Raw genomic sequence first — 15,344 nt, 5'->3', positions numbered from 1 at the left:
AAATTTAGGAAAATATAATTTGTTGTTTCCTCTTAGACTGTAACTATGGTGAGCATCTCTATCCTGGAATAGGTTTTGTATATTGGATGGTAGAGAGTTTTGGGATGCCCTAAACATAATTTGAGCAGTTTTAAAATTGATCACATCGTGCAGTTTAAGTTGCTTTAACTCCATGAATAGTGGATTTGAATGATGTAAGTAGTGAACATTGGACACAATCCTAATGGCCTTTTTCTGCAGAGTGACTAAAGGCTGTAGATGGGATTTATAACAATTTCCCCCGACTTCAACACAATAGTTTAGAAATGACATAATAAATGAATGATACAATAAAAGCAGATATACATATATATACATATATACCATATACCAACAATTTGGAATGTGTGTGTAATGTACGGCTATAAAGAGAGGGTGAATTAGTGTGTGTGTGTATCAGTGGGTGGGCGCACTCGTCCGTGTCAGACAGTTATCTGGTAATCTGAGCCAAAGCAAGCTCTCTAAACAGAATGTGAGGACCAGAGCGAAAAGAAGAGGATGAGACACCAGAAGAAGGATTGACGTGAGGAAGGCCAGACGTCTCCCACACGCTTCTTTCTGGACGCTAAACACCGCCTTTGGTTTCGCTGATGATGCGACTGGGGTCAGCGGCCATGCTGGCAGTGTTGCTCTGCTGCCAGGCATCTGCGGACTGCCCACAGCCGCCCTGCAGGGACAACCTGGTGGCAGCAGCCTGCGACGGTCAGTCGGCCTGCAGGAGGGCAGTTTTGCCCCCGGCCATCTCGGACGCCCCTCGGCGGATGGAGCACAAGCTGGACTTTGGCAGGTTTCGTCCTCAGGTGAGAGACTGCTTCTCTTTGGAATGAAGCCTGACATTGTGAAAGTGTTGATAAAAGTGTACAAGTATACATACATACATATATATATATATATATATATATATATATATATGTATATGTATATATATATATATATATATATATATATATATATATATATATATATATATATATATATATATATATATATATATGTATATATATATATATATATGTATATATATGTATATATATATATGTATATATATGTATATATATATATATATATATATATATATATATATATATATATATATATATATATATGTATCAGTGACGTGCGGTGAGGTTCATGACTGGTGAGGCACTGACTTCATCACAGTCAGATTTACAAACATATGAACCCTAAAGAGTATCTTATTCACCGTTTGATTGGCAGCAGTTAACAGGTTATGTTTAAAAGCTCATACCAGCATTCTTCCCTGCTTGGCACTCAGCATCAAGGGTTGGAATTGGGGGTTAAATCACCAACAATTATTCCCGGGCGCGGCGCCGCTGCTGCCCATTGCTCCCCTCGCATATTAGGGGGTGATCAAGGGGATGGGTCAAATGCAGAGGACAAATTTCACCACACCTAGTGTGTGTGACAATCATTGGTACTTTAACTCATTGGCGTTGTTAGGCCTATTTCAAAATATTCTTAAGCCCCCCTAAATAATTTGGTGTTTTTTTGTTTTTTTTTTACAAATAAATGCCGACATATTCATTATAAAGTGGCCCAAATATGAGTTTAAATAAATAATCATATAACCTGTTATTATTCACTCAGTCTCCCCCCACTTCGTAGCGTAAGGTAGAGAGCCCCTTTCGTGCGTCGGTATCCAATCCATTCCACTTGTTCATATACAAAATGCCCACATCACTCAAATTCCAGCCCGCATTTTCTCTGCGACCTTGCTTGCGGTCCTGCAGGTGTACGAAGCACATTATCTTCCTTTACAATGAGTGAAGCTGCACAAAACCTTGTGTGTGCAATTGTAAATCATTTATTTTTTAAGTTTTGTGTTTCTTGTAGAATCTATATAAAGTAATATACATAAGCCTATTGTTAAAATAATGAAAAAAACATCATTAAATATATTTGTTTTATTGTATTGTTACATTAATAGCTGTTTTATTATTATAGGATGGCTTGTTAAACATTTAATAGGATTTTCAGAGGGAGGAAAAACCAAGACATTTAATATAAAATGTAAAATGAATAAATACATGAAAAGAAAAAGAAAAAAAATGGTTAAAAGCCATCGTCCCGGGGAGCATTTAATTTCGTCCCGTGCATTTTTTTAAAATAATAATAATAACAATGAATAATTTCTAAGTCTTTGTTAGCCGTTTGTGAAGTTTTGTGCTCGTGCGTAACATTCGCTTGCATCCTGTGCATCTCCTGGGGGCAAAGCCCCCCCTGTCCTTAAAAGCTAGTGACGCCCCTGCTTTAACTTAACTTTAACTTTACACATACAAACTGTAGCACACAAAAAAGCACATTTAATAATAAAAACGTTATTATGGTCTTACCTTTACTTATAAGTGCGGGAACAGTGGTGTTCGTGTTGGAGGAGTTGTGAATGAATGAAATATGAAATCCGTGCTGCAGTCTGCAGGTGTACCTAATGTTGTGTCCTTGCCGTCGTTCACGGCTCCTCCGGCGCGAGCATTGTTGTTTTTGCACTTTTTGGCTTCTTGTTAAGTGACTTTTTTTGGGTGGATTCGGTCTTGCACGTGGAGGGTTTGGGTGTGGGCTTTGGTTGCTCTGGCGCTCTCGTCGGGTGGTGCAGTCTGCGGCGAAGGTGCCTTAACCAGCACCAGGAGGCGGGATTACGCGAGCCTCACACAGTGCGTCTTCGCAGCAGTTTTATGATCGCTCAGCACAAGAAATACTTTACACACATACAGTTGTTGACAAAATACACTGTACATTATATACCTCAGCTAACTAAACTATGGAAATGTATAATATAATTAATATAGCAATACAGTCTCACTGCACAGCAGGCCAGCAGTTAGCCGAGTCCGTCCATGTTGAGGCACTGAGTGACGTGCCTCGACTGGCTGCTGCTCACCGCACCGTCTCTTCTCAGTATTTGAACGGCAAATGTGAAAATTCAGCGATTTTGAATAAAAATAATCTAAAACTGGTGAAGTTAAATGGAAAATAACTTTATAGTATAATCACTGGATACATATAACAATTTAATTTTTTTCTTTTTACATTTTTTTTCTTTCCATGATGGCAGGTGAGGCCCCGCCTCACCTGCCTCTAGTGACCGCATGTCACTGATATATATATATATATATATATATATATATATATATATATATATGTGTGTATGTATATACTGTATATATGTATATATATATATGTATATGTATATATATATGTGTATATATATGTATATGTATATATGTGTATGTATGTGTATGTGTACATGTATATATATGCATATGTATGGATATATGCATGTGTGTGGATATATACTTATATATAGTGTTGATAAAAGTGTACAAGTATACATACATACATACATACATACATACATACATATATATATATATATATATGTATATATGTGTATGTATGTGTATGTGTACATGTATATATATGCATATGTATGGATATATGCATGTGTGTGGATATATACTTATATATAGTGTTGATAAAAGTGTACAAGTATACATACATACATACATACATACATACATACATATATATATATATATATATATATATATATATATATATACGCGTATAGGCTCCAGCACCCCCCCGTGACCCCAAAAGGGACAAGCGGTAGAAAATGGATGTATATATATGTATATATATGTATGTATATACTGTATATATGTGTATATATATATATATATATATATATATATATATATATATATATATATATGTGTGTATATATATGTATATGTATATATGTGTATGCATATGTATGCTTGTGTAAATATTAATGTGTATGTGTATATGTATATATATATGCATATGTATGTATATATTCATGTGTGTGGATATATACATATATATAGATATATATCTTATTTTTTAAATCTTTTTTATTATTTATATTACTATATTATTGTGTATGCACCTTAGGGGAGCTGCTCTATTCTATTCTATATCGGTCTAATAGCAGCGAAAAAACTAATTATGTCAACCGGCGTCTAAAATCTCTGACATTAGCTGCGATACAAGCAGTCCTGCAGCGTGTTTGTGTGTGATATCATGAGCGCTACAAGCACTCCTGCAGTGTGTTTTCTTGTGTGTGATGTCATGTGCGGTACAAGAAGCCCTGCAGCTTGTTTACTCATGCGTGATATCATGTGTGATACAAGCAGTCTTGCATCGCGTTTAATTGTGTGTGATATGACGTGCAATACAAGAAGCCCTGCAGCTTGTTTACTCATGCGTGATATCATGTGCGATACAAGCAGTCTCGCATCGTGTTTAATTGTGTGTGATTTGACGTGCGATACAAGAAGTCCGGCAGCTTGTTTACTCATGCGTGATATCATGTGCGATACAAGCAGTCTTGCATCGCGTTTAATTGTGTGTGATATTACGTGCGATACAAGAAGTCCTGCAGCTTGTTTACTCATGCGTGATATCCTGTGCGATACAAGCAGTCTTGCATCGCGTTTTAATTGTGTGTGATATGACGTGCGATACAAGAAGTCCGGCAGCTTGTTTACTCATGCGTGATATCATGTGCGATACAAGCAGTCTTGCATCGCGTTTTAATTGTGTGTGATATAACGTGCGATACAAGAAGTCCTGCAGCTTGTTTACTCATGCGTGATATCCTGTGCGATACAAGCAGTCTTGCATCGCGTTTTAATTGTGTGTGATATGACGTGCGATACAAGAAGTCCGGCAGCTTGTTTACTCATGCGTGATATCACGTGCAATACAAGCAGTTCTGTAGCGTGTTTGATCATTTCACACGATTAAACCTTTTCTAACATTACACACTACCAAATAACTAAACTGTGTACGATTCGTGCTGGTATCGCATCGGATCAATATCAGCCAATAGTCAAGGCACCAACATCGGTAGGAGGAAATGTGCATTTTTGAAACTGATTGTCTCTGAGGCAGTGAATGTGTGCCGACTGGTGATTGGACGAGCACGAGGAAGGCGAGGAAAAGTGTCCGTATGATTTCAAGCGTGCGTTTGATTCCTGTCTTTGCAGGGCGGCGGCGTGAAGGAGCGGCTGGTGCGTCTGCAGCGCTGCATGCTCTCCCTGCAGGACACAGAGGGAGCCTGGATAGGCCAGGACAGCAACTTGCTGGGGGGCATCCTGGCGCTAATGGCGGCCGTGCTGACGGAGTGTGACCTCCACTGTCACAGCCAGGCCCTCGGAGCGATGGCTAAACGGCTGGGTTCGCACTGTGCATTTATAGCACACGCACACTTTTCTATTTGTTACCTTCTTGAGACGCTTTAGGACCACCCTTTCTAGATATGTAAAGATGTGTGTTTACAACATTATTAATATATAAACACTATGCAAATATAAAAAAGCTTGTTGTGAAAAATGAGTCACAATTTCACAAGAAAAACTTAGAATTTTGGCAGTATTATAATAAAAGTCGGAATTTTACCCAACGCAAGTCCAAATGTTTTAAGAAAAACTGAACATTTGTGCAATATTACGATAAAAGTTGAAATTGTACTCAAAAACAGTCGCAATTTTACAAGAAAAGCTTAGAATGTTGGCAATTTTACCCGACAAAAGTCACAATTTTATAAGAAAACTTAAACATTTTGGCAATATTATAATAATAATCGGAATTTTACTAAAAAAATGGCACAATTTTACAAGAACAAAAAAAAAAAGGCAATATTGTGACAAATATCACCATTTTGCAGTAAAAAAGTTATAATTTTACATAAAAAAGTAAGAATTTTACAAAGAAATATAGCAAAATTACAGAAACAGAAACAATATGAGAAATTGTTCCCAGGTTTATAAGAAAAAAGTCGACATATCGTGAAAAAAAGACTGCTTTTAGTTATTTTTGTATTTTTTTTGGTTTGTAATTGGTTTTCATTATTTACTTCAAGTTATTACAGTATGTCTCTATATACATATTTATTCATTTTTTTAAATTAATTTTGGCCAGAGGGAGCGCATTTGAATTTCTTACACACACTTGTTATTTCATATGTTGACCAGAGGGGAAGCACTTTTAAAACCGACGCAGTCAATTTGAAGAATCCCTCTTTTTTGGGACCGCCCTCATTTTGATAGATGTCACCAGCAGGGGTGCAAATGAGACATTCTCTATTAGATGCAATGTTATTGGGACCATGATTTATGTCATCACTTGTTCACACCTCCTCATATGGAAGACACTTTTCCTTCTTCATGTCTCAAGAAGGGTAGAAATACAACACACGCACGCACGCACGCACGCACGCACGCACGCACGCACGCACGCACACACACACACACACACACACACACACACATTCTTGTATTTGTTACCTTCTTGAGACCTGAGAAAAATGCCGACCTCTTTAGGACCACCCTTTCTAGATATATAAAGATGTGTATTTACAACATTAATAATATATACATACTATGCAAATATAAAAAAGCTTGTTGTGAAACATGAGTCGGAATTTCACAAGAAAAAGGTCACAATTTCACAAGAAAAACGTATAATTATGGCAGTATTATAATAAAAGTTGTAATTTTACCCATCGCAGGTCAACATTTGACAAGAAAAACTGAGCATTTGTGCAATATTATGATAAAAGTTGGAATTGTACTCAATAACAGTCGCAGTTTTACAAGAAAAGGTTGAAATGTTGGTAATTTTATGAAGTCGTAATTTTACCCGACAAAAGTCACAATTTTATAAGAAAACTTAAACATTTCGGCAATATTATAATAATAATCGGAATTTTACTCAAAAAATGGCACAATATGATGTGCGATACAAGCAGTCTTGCATCGCGTTTTAATTGTGTGTGATATGATGTGCGATACAAGAAGCCCTGCAGCTTGTTTACTCATGTGTGTTATCATGTGCGATACAAGCAGTCTTGCATCGCGGTTTAATTGTGTGTGATATGACGTGCGATACAAGAAGCCCGACAGCTTGTTTACTCATGCGTGATATCATGTGCGATACAAGCAGTCTTGCATCGCGTTTTAATTGTGTGTGATATGACGTGCGATACAAGAAGTCCGACAGCTTGTTTACTCATGCGTGATATCATGTGCGATACAAGCAGTCTTGCATCGTGTTAAATTGTGTGTGATATGACGTGCGATACAAGAAGCCCTGCAGCTTGTTTACTCAAGTGTGTTATCATGTGCGATACAAGCAGTCTTGCATCGCGGTTTAATTGCGTGTGATATGACGTGCGATACAAGAAGACCGGCAGCTTGTTTACTCATGCGTGATATCATGTGCGATACAAGCAGTCTTGCATCGCGTTTTAATTGTGTGTGATATGACGTGCAATACAAGACGTTCGGCAGCTTGTTTACTCATGCGTGATATCATGTGCGATACAAGCAGTCTTGCATTGCGGTTTAATTGTGTGTGATATGACGTGCGATACAAGAAACCCTGCAGCTTGTTTACTCATGTGTGTTATCATGTGCGATACAAGCAGTCTTGCATCGCGTTTAATTGTGTGTGATATGACGTGCGATACAAGAAGCCCTGCAGCTTGTTTACTTATGCGTGATATCATGTGCGATACAAGCAGTCTTGCATCGCGCAATATTATAATAACAATCGGAATTTTACTCAAAAAATGTCACAATTTTACAAGAGCAACAAAAAAAAAATTGCAATATTGTGACACAAGTCAGAATTTTATAAGACAAATGTCACCATTTGCTGAATGTCGGCCGTAGGTGAGTGCATGGCACTGGAAGTGTACAAAACGTCCACAAACTGTCATAATGCCTCATAACCCTATGAAAGGTTTATCAAAGCGTGTATTTCCAGGTGTACGTTGTTGACCAGCTCACCTGTCTTTGACAGGAAGTGCAGCCGTGGGAAGAGAAGGGGAGAAAGACCTGCTTCTTTTCCTCAAGAGCATTACACGTCCTACAGGTGAGTACTGCCACACCACCACACAAACTGGCGTGCTGCTCCACAACTGCTATGATATGCTGTGATGTGCACACAAAGGAGAGCGGAACTCGACGTCTCCAATGGATTAGTGTCCGGAGATTTAGAAGTTTGTACTCGTGTCAAATACACTATAGTGGTACTTCGCTTTTTGTTCGTAATCCAATCCGAAAGATCCAAAACCAGAACAATCCAAAAACTAAACTGAACACATTTTCCCAGTTGTTAGAGTGTCCGCCCTGAGATGGGTAGGTCGTGAGTTCAAACCCCGGCCGAGTCATACCAAAGACTATAAAAATGGGAGCCATTACCTCCCTGCTTGGCACTCAGCATCAAGGCTTGGAATTGGGGGTTAAATCACCAAAATTATTCCCGGGCGCGGCCACCGCTGCTGCTCACTGCTCCCCTCACCTCCCAGGGGGTGAACAAGGAGATGGGTCAAATACAGAGGACAGATTTCACCACACCTAGTGTGTGTGTGTGTGACAATCATTGGTACTTTAACTTTAACTTAACTCCAGTACTTAGTTTCTGCGGCCAATAATTTGAACAGTGTAGTGCTGTTACACATCCACTATAGGCGGAAAACGGACAATCGCAATATTTATCTGCTTTCACGTCTCCCTTTTTCAATGGTGAATTGCAACCAATTGAGCTCGTTCCACCTTTTCAGCCGCGTAGCCAAGATGGCGACGATTGAGTGTACAGTTGGGGTCTATCGCTGCTTTTGCAGTATTTAAGACTGCCAACTGACCCACAGACTGTGACTCATGACTATACATCCGTTCCATCCATCTTATTACGCTTATCCGAGGTCGGGTCGCGGGGGCAGCAGCCTAAGCAGGGAAGCCCAGACTTCCTTCTCCCCAGCCACTTTGTCCAGCTCCTCCCGGGGGATCCCAAGGCGTTCCCAGGGCAGCCGGGAGACATAGTCTTCCCAACGTGTCCTGGGTCTTCCCCGGTCGGACGTGCCTGAAACACCTCCCTAGGGAGGCGTTCGGGTGGCATCCTGACCAGATGCCCAAATCACCTCATCTGGCTCCTCTCCATGTGGAGGAGCAGCGGCTTTACTTTGAGCTCCCCCTGGATGACAGAGCTTCTCACCCTATCTCTAAGGGAGAGCCCCGTCACCCCGCGGAGGAAACTCATTTCGTCCGCTTGTACCCGTGATCTTGTCCTCTCGGTCATAACCCAAAGCTCATGACCATAGGTGAGGATGGGAACATAGATCGACCGGTAAATTGAGAGCTTTGCCTTCCGGCTCAGCTCCTTCTTCACCACAACGGATCGATACAGCGTCCGCATTACTGAAGACGCCGCCTATCGATCTCACGATCCACTCTTCCCTTACTCGTGAACAAGACTCCGAGGTACTTGAAATCCTCCACTTGGGGCAAGATCTCCTCCCCAAACCGGAGATGGCACTCCACCCTTTTCTGGGCAAGAACCATGGACTCGGACTTGGAGGTGCTGATTCTCATCCCAGTCGCTTCACACTCGGCTGCGAACCGATCCAGTGAGAGCTGAAGATCTTGGCCAGATGAAGCCATCAGGACCACATCGTCTGCAAAAAGCAGAGACCTAATCCTGCAGCCACCAAACCAGATACCCTCAACGTCCTGACTGACTATACATGTTTTTATTATTGTTGAATATGTGAATTGATATATTTGCTGAATGAAATTGAACTCTTGCTTGTCAGTCGCACCGTTGGAAAGGTTGCATCCTCAGGACTGTGCAGAGATTTACAGGCTGGGGGTCAAAGAGAACGGTATCTACACCATCCAGCCTGAGCTTGCCGGACCAGCAGTCGAGGTATTTCACAACCAGCACACACATAAAACATGCATCGTGCTTTTTTAAGGCCCCGGCTTCGGCATATCAAAGTCTTTGTTTTGGCTCAGGCTAAATGTGACATGGTGACGACGGGAGGCGGCTGGACCGTGGTCCAGAATCGTCAGGACGGCTCGGTGGACTTCAACAGGACGTGGCAGGAATACCGGCGGGGCTTTGGCAATCCGCAGGGGGAGCACTGGCTTGGCAACGCTGCCTTGCACGCGCTCACGTCCGCCGGCCAACACCAGCTTCGTGTGGAGTTGGAGGACTGGCACCAGCAGAGGCGCCACGCCACCTACAACCACTTCAAAGTGGCCGCAGAGGCACAGAGGTGATGAACGCACAAGGTGCTAAAGACACCTCTCGGGAACATTAGCTTCCTTAAAGGTCATCGGCTATTGAAGGACGTGCCCTTCATTACTCCCTGCGGCACCTTCTAGTGCAACATGAGGCACCTCCGAGTGCAGGGGTGTCCAAACTACAGCCCGTGGGACGTCCATCTAATTTTAAATAGATGATTGTTTTATTGCTGCAACACTGCCGCCATCTTGTGGACTAAATGAGTAAATCAGGTCAATGACCATGAGTTGTGGTTTGAACTAAACACAGCACAGGATAAACTTATATGACCCAATCCAGACAACCTTCCCTAGTCATGGCGCAAAAAAAAAAAGTAGCGTTCTCCTGGCAACCTCCAAACCCAGATTGGTCCATCAGATTGCCAGACGGAAAAGCGTGATTCATCAGTCCAGAGAAGGCGTCTTTACTGCTCTAGAGTCCAGTGGCGAGGTGCTTTACAGCAGTGGTTCTCAACCTTTTTTCAGTGATGTACCACCTGTGAACATTTTTTTAATTCAAGTACCCCTAATCAGAGCAAAGCATTTTTGGTTGAAAAAAAGAGATAAAGAAGTAAAATACAGCACTATGTCATCAGTTTATGATTTATTAAATTGTATAACAGTGCAAAATATTGCTAATTTGTAGTGGTCTTTCTTGAACTATTTGGAAAAAAAGATATAAAAATAACTAAAAACTTGTTGAAAAATAAACAAGTGATTCAATTATAAATAAAGATTTCTACACATAGAAGTAATCATCAACTTAAAGTGCCCTCTTTGGGGATTGTAATAGAGATCCATCTGGATTCATGCACTTAATTCTAAACATTTCTTCACAAAAAAGAAATCTTTACATCAATATTTATGGAACATGTCCACAAAAAAATCTAGCTGTCAACACTGAATATTGCATTGTTGCATTTCTTTTCACAGTTCTTTTTGACAGACATTTTAGTGAGGGTCAAACCATCTTGGCATGGAGGAAACTTTGGGTTTATTGTAATGAATGGAATAGCCTACTTGATTTGATGTTCAGTTTATGAACTTACATTCATATTTTGTTGAAGTTTTATTCAATGAATATATTTATAAAGGATTTTTGAATTGTTGCTATTTTTAGAATATTTAAAAAAAATCTCACGTACCCCTTGGCATACCTTCAAGTACCCCCAGGGGTACGCGTACCCCCATTTGAGAACCACTGCTTTACACCACTGCATCCCACGCTTTGCATTGGACTTGGTGATGTATGGCTTAGATGCAGCTGCTCGGCCATGGAAACCCATTCCATGAAGCTCTCTGCGTACTGTACGTGGGCTAATTGGAAATGTCACATGAAGTTTGGAGCTCTGTAGCAACTGACTGTGCAGAAAGTCTTTGCACTATGCGCTTCAGCATCCGCTGACCCCTCTCTGTCAGTTTACGTGGCCTACCACTCGGTGGCTGAGTTGCTGTTGTTCCCAAATTCTTCCATTTTCTTATAATAAAGTTGACTTTGGAATATTTAGGAGCGAGGACATTTCAGGACTGGATTTGTTGCACAGGTGGCATCCTATGACAGTTCCACGCTGGAAATCACTAAAGGCGGCCCATTCTTTCACAAATGTTTGTAGAAACAGTCTCCATCCCTAAGTGCTTGGTTTTATACACCTGTGGCTGGGCCACCTGATTCTGATCATTTGGATGGGTGGCCAAATACTTTAGCAATATTGTGTACTTGCCTCAATCAAATACAGTACAAATGAATGTAATACCTTTATTTCATGTGTGTTGATGTTGTCTGTTACAATAGACCTACCATAGAAACTCGTTTCCCCCATTGTACAGTATGGTCAACTGTGATAGGTCAGTGTTAGTGTCATGTAGGCCAGTGTTTTTCAACCTTTTTTGAGCCAAGACACATTTTTTGCGTTGAAAAAATCCGGAGGCACACCATCATAAACTCAGTTGACAGTAAAAAGTTGTTGTCGCAATTGTTGGATATGAATTTAAACCATAACCAACCATGCATCACTATAGCTCTTGTCTCAAAGTAGGTGTACTATCACCACCTGTCACATCACCCCCTGACTTATTTGGAGTTTGTTGCTGTTTTCCTGTGTGCAGTTCTTGTCTTACGCTCCTATTTTGGTGGCTTTTTCTCTTTTTTTTGGTATTTTACTGTAGCAGTTACATATCTTATATTTCCCGCATCTACTTTGTTTTAGCAATCAAGAATATTTCAGTTCTTTTTATCCTTCTTTGTGGGGACATTGTTGATAGTCATGTCATGTTCGGATGTACATTGTGGACGCCGTCTTTGCTCCACAGTAAGTCTTTGCTGTCGTCCAGCATTCTGTTTTTGTTTACTTTGTAGGCAGTTCAGTTTTAATTTCGTTCTGCATAGCCTTCCCTAAGCTTCAATGCTTTTTCTTAGCGGCACTCACCTTTTGTTTATTTTTGGTTTAAGCCATACTTGCCAACCTTGAGACCTCCGATTTCGGGAGGTGGGGGGTGGGGGCGAGGTTGGGGGTGGGGCGGGGCGTGGTTGGGGGCGTGGTTAAGAGGGGAGGAGTATATTGACAGCTAGAATTCACCAAGTCAAGTATTTCATATATATATATTTATACATAGATATCTACATCCTGAAAATATGCAAACAAAACTGTGTTTAGATAATTGATACTTCAAACTTGCATAAATAAATATTAAGGAATATAACATAACTTGGCTTCTGAGAGTTTCAAAATGTAATGAATAAAATGCTAAAGTTGTTGATAAACAAGCAATTATTTTAATAATTAAATATGGTCATTTTAAATGAATTATTATGATAATTTAAAATCAATTATTTCAAATATGTTTATTTTAATGTATAATTCTATGGCTGGATGTAATAAGGAGTCACGAAAAAATACAAAAAAAATACAATTAACTTTGATGTTTTTAGCAAAATATAGTAAAAATATATTTAGTTTTTTTTTTTTAAATTAATAAATATATTTATTTTTAGGTAAGATAAACATAATAATACAATTTATCTCTAGTCTGGATGATTTAGTTCTTGTCACCCTGTTGTCCTCCCGTCATGAAAAAAGGCTGTCCTCACTCAGGTCCGCATGGAGCTGGAGGGGGTGTGGCTTCCAGCTCCGGCTGAAAATCGGGAGATTTTCGGGAGAATATTTGTCCCGGGATGTTTTGGGGAGAGGCGCTGAATTTCGGGAATCTCACGGAAAATTCGGGAGGGTTGGCAAGTATGGTTTAAGCATAAGACACCTTTTTACCTGCCTTTACAAAGCAACTAGCTACCGGCTGCCACCTACTGATATGGAAGAGTGTTACACGGTTACTCTGCCGAGCTCTAGACAGCACCGACACTCAACAACAACACATCATTTGTAGACTATAATTACTGGTTTGCAAAAAATGTTTTCAACCCAAATATGTGAAATTAGATAATCTCCCACGGCCATACTTGCCAACCCTCCCGAATTTTCTGGGAGACTCCCGAAATTCAGCGCCTCTCCCGAAAATCTCCCGATTTTCAGCCGAGGCTGGAGGCCACGCCCCCTCCAGCTCCATGCGGACCTGAGTGAGGACAGCCTTTTTTCACGACGGGAGGACAACAGGGTGACAAGAAATAAATCATCCAGACTAGAGATAAATTGTATTATTATGTTTATCTTACCTAAAAATAAATATATTTATTAATAAAAAACAAAAAACTAAATACATTTTGACTATATTTTGCTAAAAACATCAAAATAATTTTTTTTTAATTTGTAATTTTTTGACTGCTTATTACATTCAGCCATAGAATTATACATTAAAATAAACATATTTGAAATAATTAATTTAATTTTAAATTATCATAATAATTCATTTAAAATGACCATATTTAATTATTAAAATAATTGCTTGTTTATCAACAACTTTAGCATTTTATTCATTACATTTTGAAGCTCTCAGAAGTCAAATTATGTTATTTTCCTTAATATTTATTTATGCAAGTTTGAAGTATCAATTATCTAAACACAGTTTTGTTTGCATATTTTCAGGATATATATATATATATATATATATATATATATATATATATATATGAAATACTTGACTTGGTGAATTCTAGCTGTCAATATACTCCTCCCCTCTTAACCACGCCCCCAACCACGCCCTGCCCCACCCCCGACCACGCCCCCACCCCCCGAAATCGGAGGTCTCAAGGTTGGCAAGTATGCCCACGGCACACCAGACTGCATCTCACGGCACACTAGTGTTCCGCGGCACAGTGGTTGAAAAACACTGATGTAGGCTAATGTTAGATGATTGTGCAAGTGAGTGACAAAACTGTAGTCTCAAAGATCCTCCCTCCCATCCAGGTACCGCCTGACAGCGCGCGAGTACTCCGGTGACGCGGGCAACGCGCTGAGCTACAGCAAACGTTACAACCACGACGGCAGATCCTTCAGCACCACCGACCGAGACCACGACCGCTACGCCGCCGGTGGCTGCGGCCAATACTACGGCGCGGGCTGGTGGTTTGACGCCTGCCTGGCCGCCAACCTGAACGGGCGCTACCACCGGGGGCGCTACAGCGGGGTGACCGACGGCATCTACTGGGGGACGTGGTACATCCTGACTGACGGGCGAACTGGCGAACGCTATTCCTTCAGGAGAGTAGAGATGAAGATAAGACCACGCGAGTTCGCTGGCTCAACCTGAAGACGGAGGAAGGGAAGGCAAGCTGCAGATGAGACGCTTGTCATTTTTTGTTTACTTTTTCTAAACTCAACTCACAGAAAAAATGCTCATACATCTTATTGAAATAAATGTTGCATGAATGAATTGACTTTTGAATATTAGATCCCAGTGGGTGCACTAGAGTAAGTTCCTTCTAATAAAATATTCCAAAAATGTTAAAGTTGTTTACAGGGAATCAATAAATCAAGTAGCAGCAAGACGGATGACGCATCAGCATCCATACTTAGCAATAGATCATTAGTCACTTTTGTGAGGGCTGTCTCACACTGCAAAAACTGCAATCTAAGTAAGATAAAATATCTCAAATAAGGGTGATATTTGCTTATTTTCTGTCTGATAAGATAATTCTTCTCACTAAGCAGATTTTATGTTAGTGTTTTACTTGTTTTAAAGGGGAACATTATCACCAGACCTATGTAAGCGTCAATGTATACCTTGATGTTGCAGAAA

General features: G+C 40.2%; 2 protein-coding genes across 2 annotated transcripts in view; one reads left to right on the top strand and one right to left on the bottom strand.

The window, feature by feature from the left end:
• The window catches only part of LOC140678593 (uncharacterized), a 51,681-nt gene that overhangs the window by 6,725 nt on the left and 29,612 nt on the right, over positions 1-15,344 (bottom strand). The window lies entirely within an intron of this gene.
• On the top strand, positions 571-15,021 carry LOC133576467 (fibroleukin). Its single transcript, XM_061929724.2, has 6 exons — positions 571-839; positions 5,073-5,262; positions 7,891-7,962; positions 9,683-9,795; positions 9,885-10,147; positions 14,513-15,021. The coding sequence occupies exons 1-6, from the start codon at positions 630-632 to the stop codon at positions 14,853-14,855; spliced, it is 1,191 nt and encodes a 396-aa protein (XP_061785708.2). The 5' UTR covers positions 571-629; the 3' UTR covers positions 14,856-15,021.

Source organism: Nerophis lumbriciformis, linkage group LG03 (genome assembly GCF_033978685.3).
Source record: "Nerophis lumbriciformis linkage group LG03, RoL_Nlum_v2.1, whole genome shotgun sequence".
Classification (NCBI taxonomy): domain Eukaryota; kingdom Metazoa; phylum Chordata; class Actinopteri; order Syngnathiformes; family Syngnathidae; genus Nerophis; species Nerophis lumbriciformis.
This window is presented reverse-complemented; position numbering and strand designations above follow the sequence as displayed.

Coding starts and splice junctions, on each gene's coding strand:
- LOC133576467 (XM_061929724.2), top strand. CDS start 630: ATGATGCGACTGGGGTCAGCGGCCATGCTGGCAGTGTTGCTCTGCTGC. Junction 840..5,072: donor TTGGCAGGTTTCGTCCTCAG/GTGAGAGACTGC, acceptor CTGTCTTTGCAG/GGCGGCGGCGTGAAGGAGCG. Junction 10,148..14,512: donor GTGGCCGCAGAGGCACAGAG/GTGATGAACGCA, acceptor CCTCCCATCCAG/GTACCGCCTGACAGCGCGCG.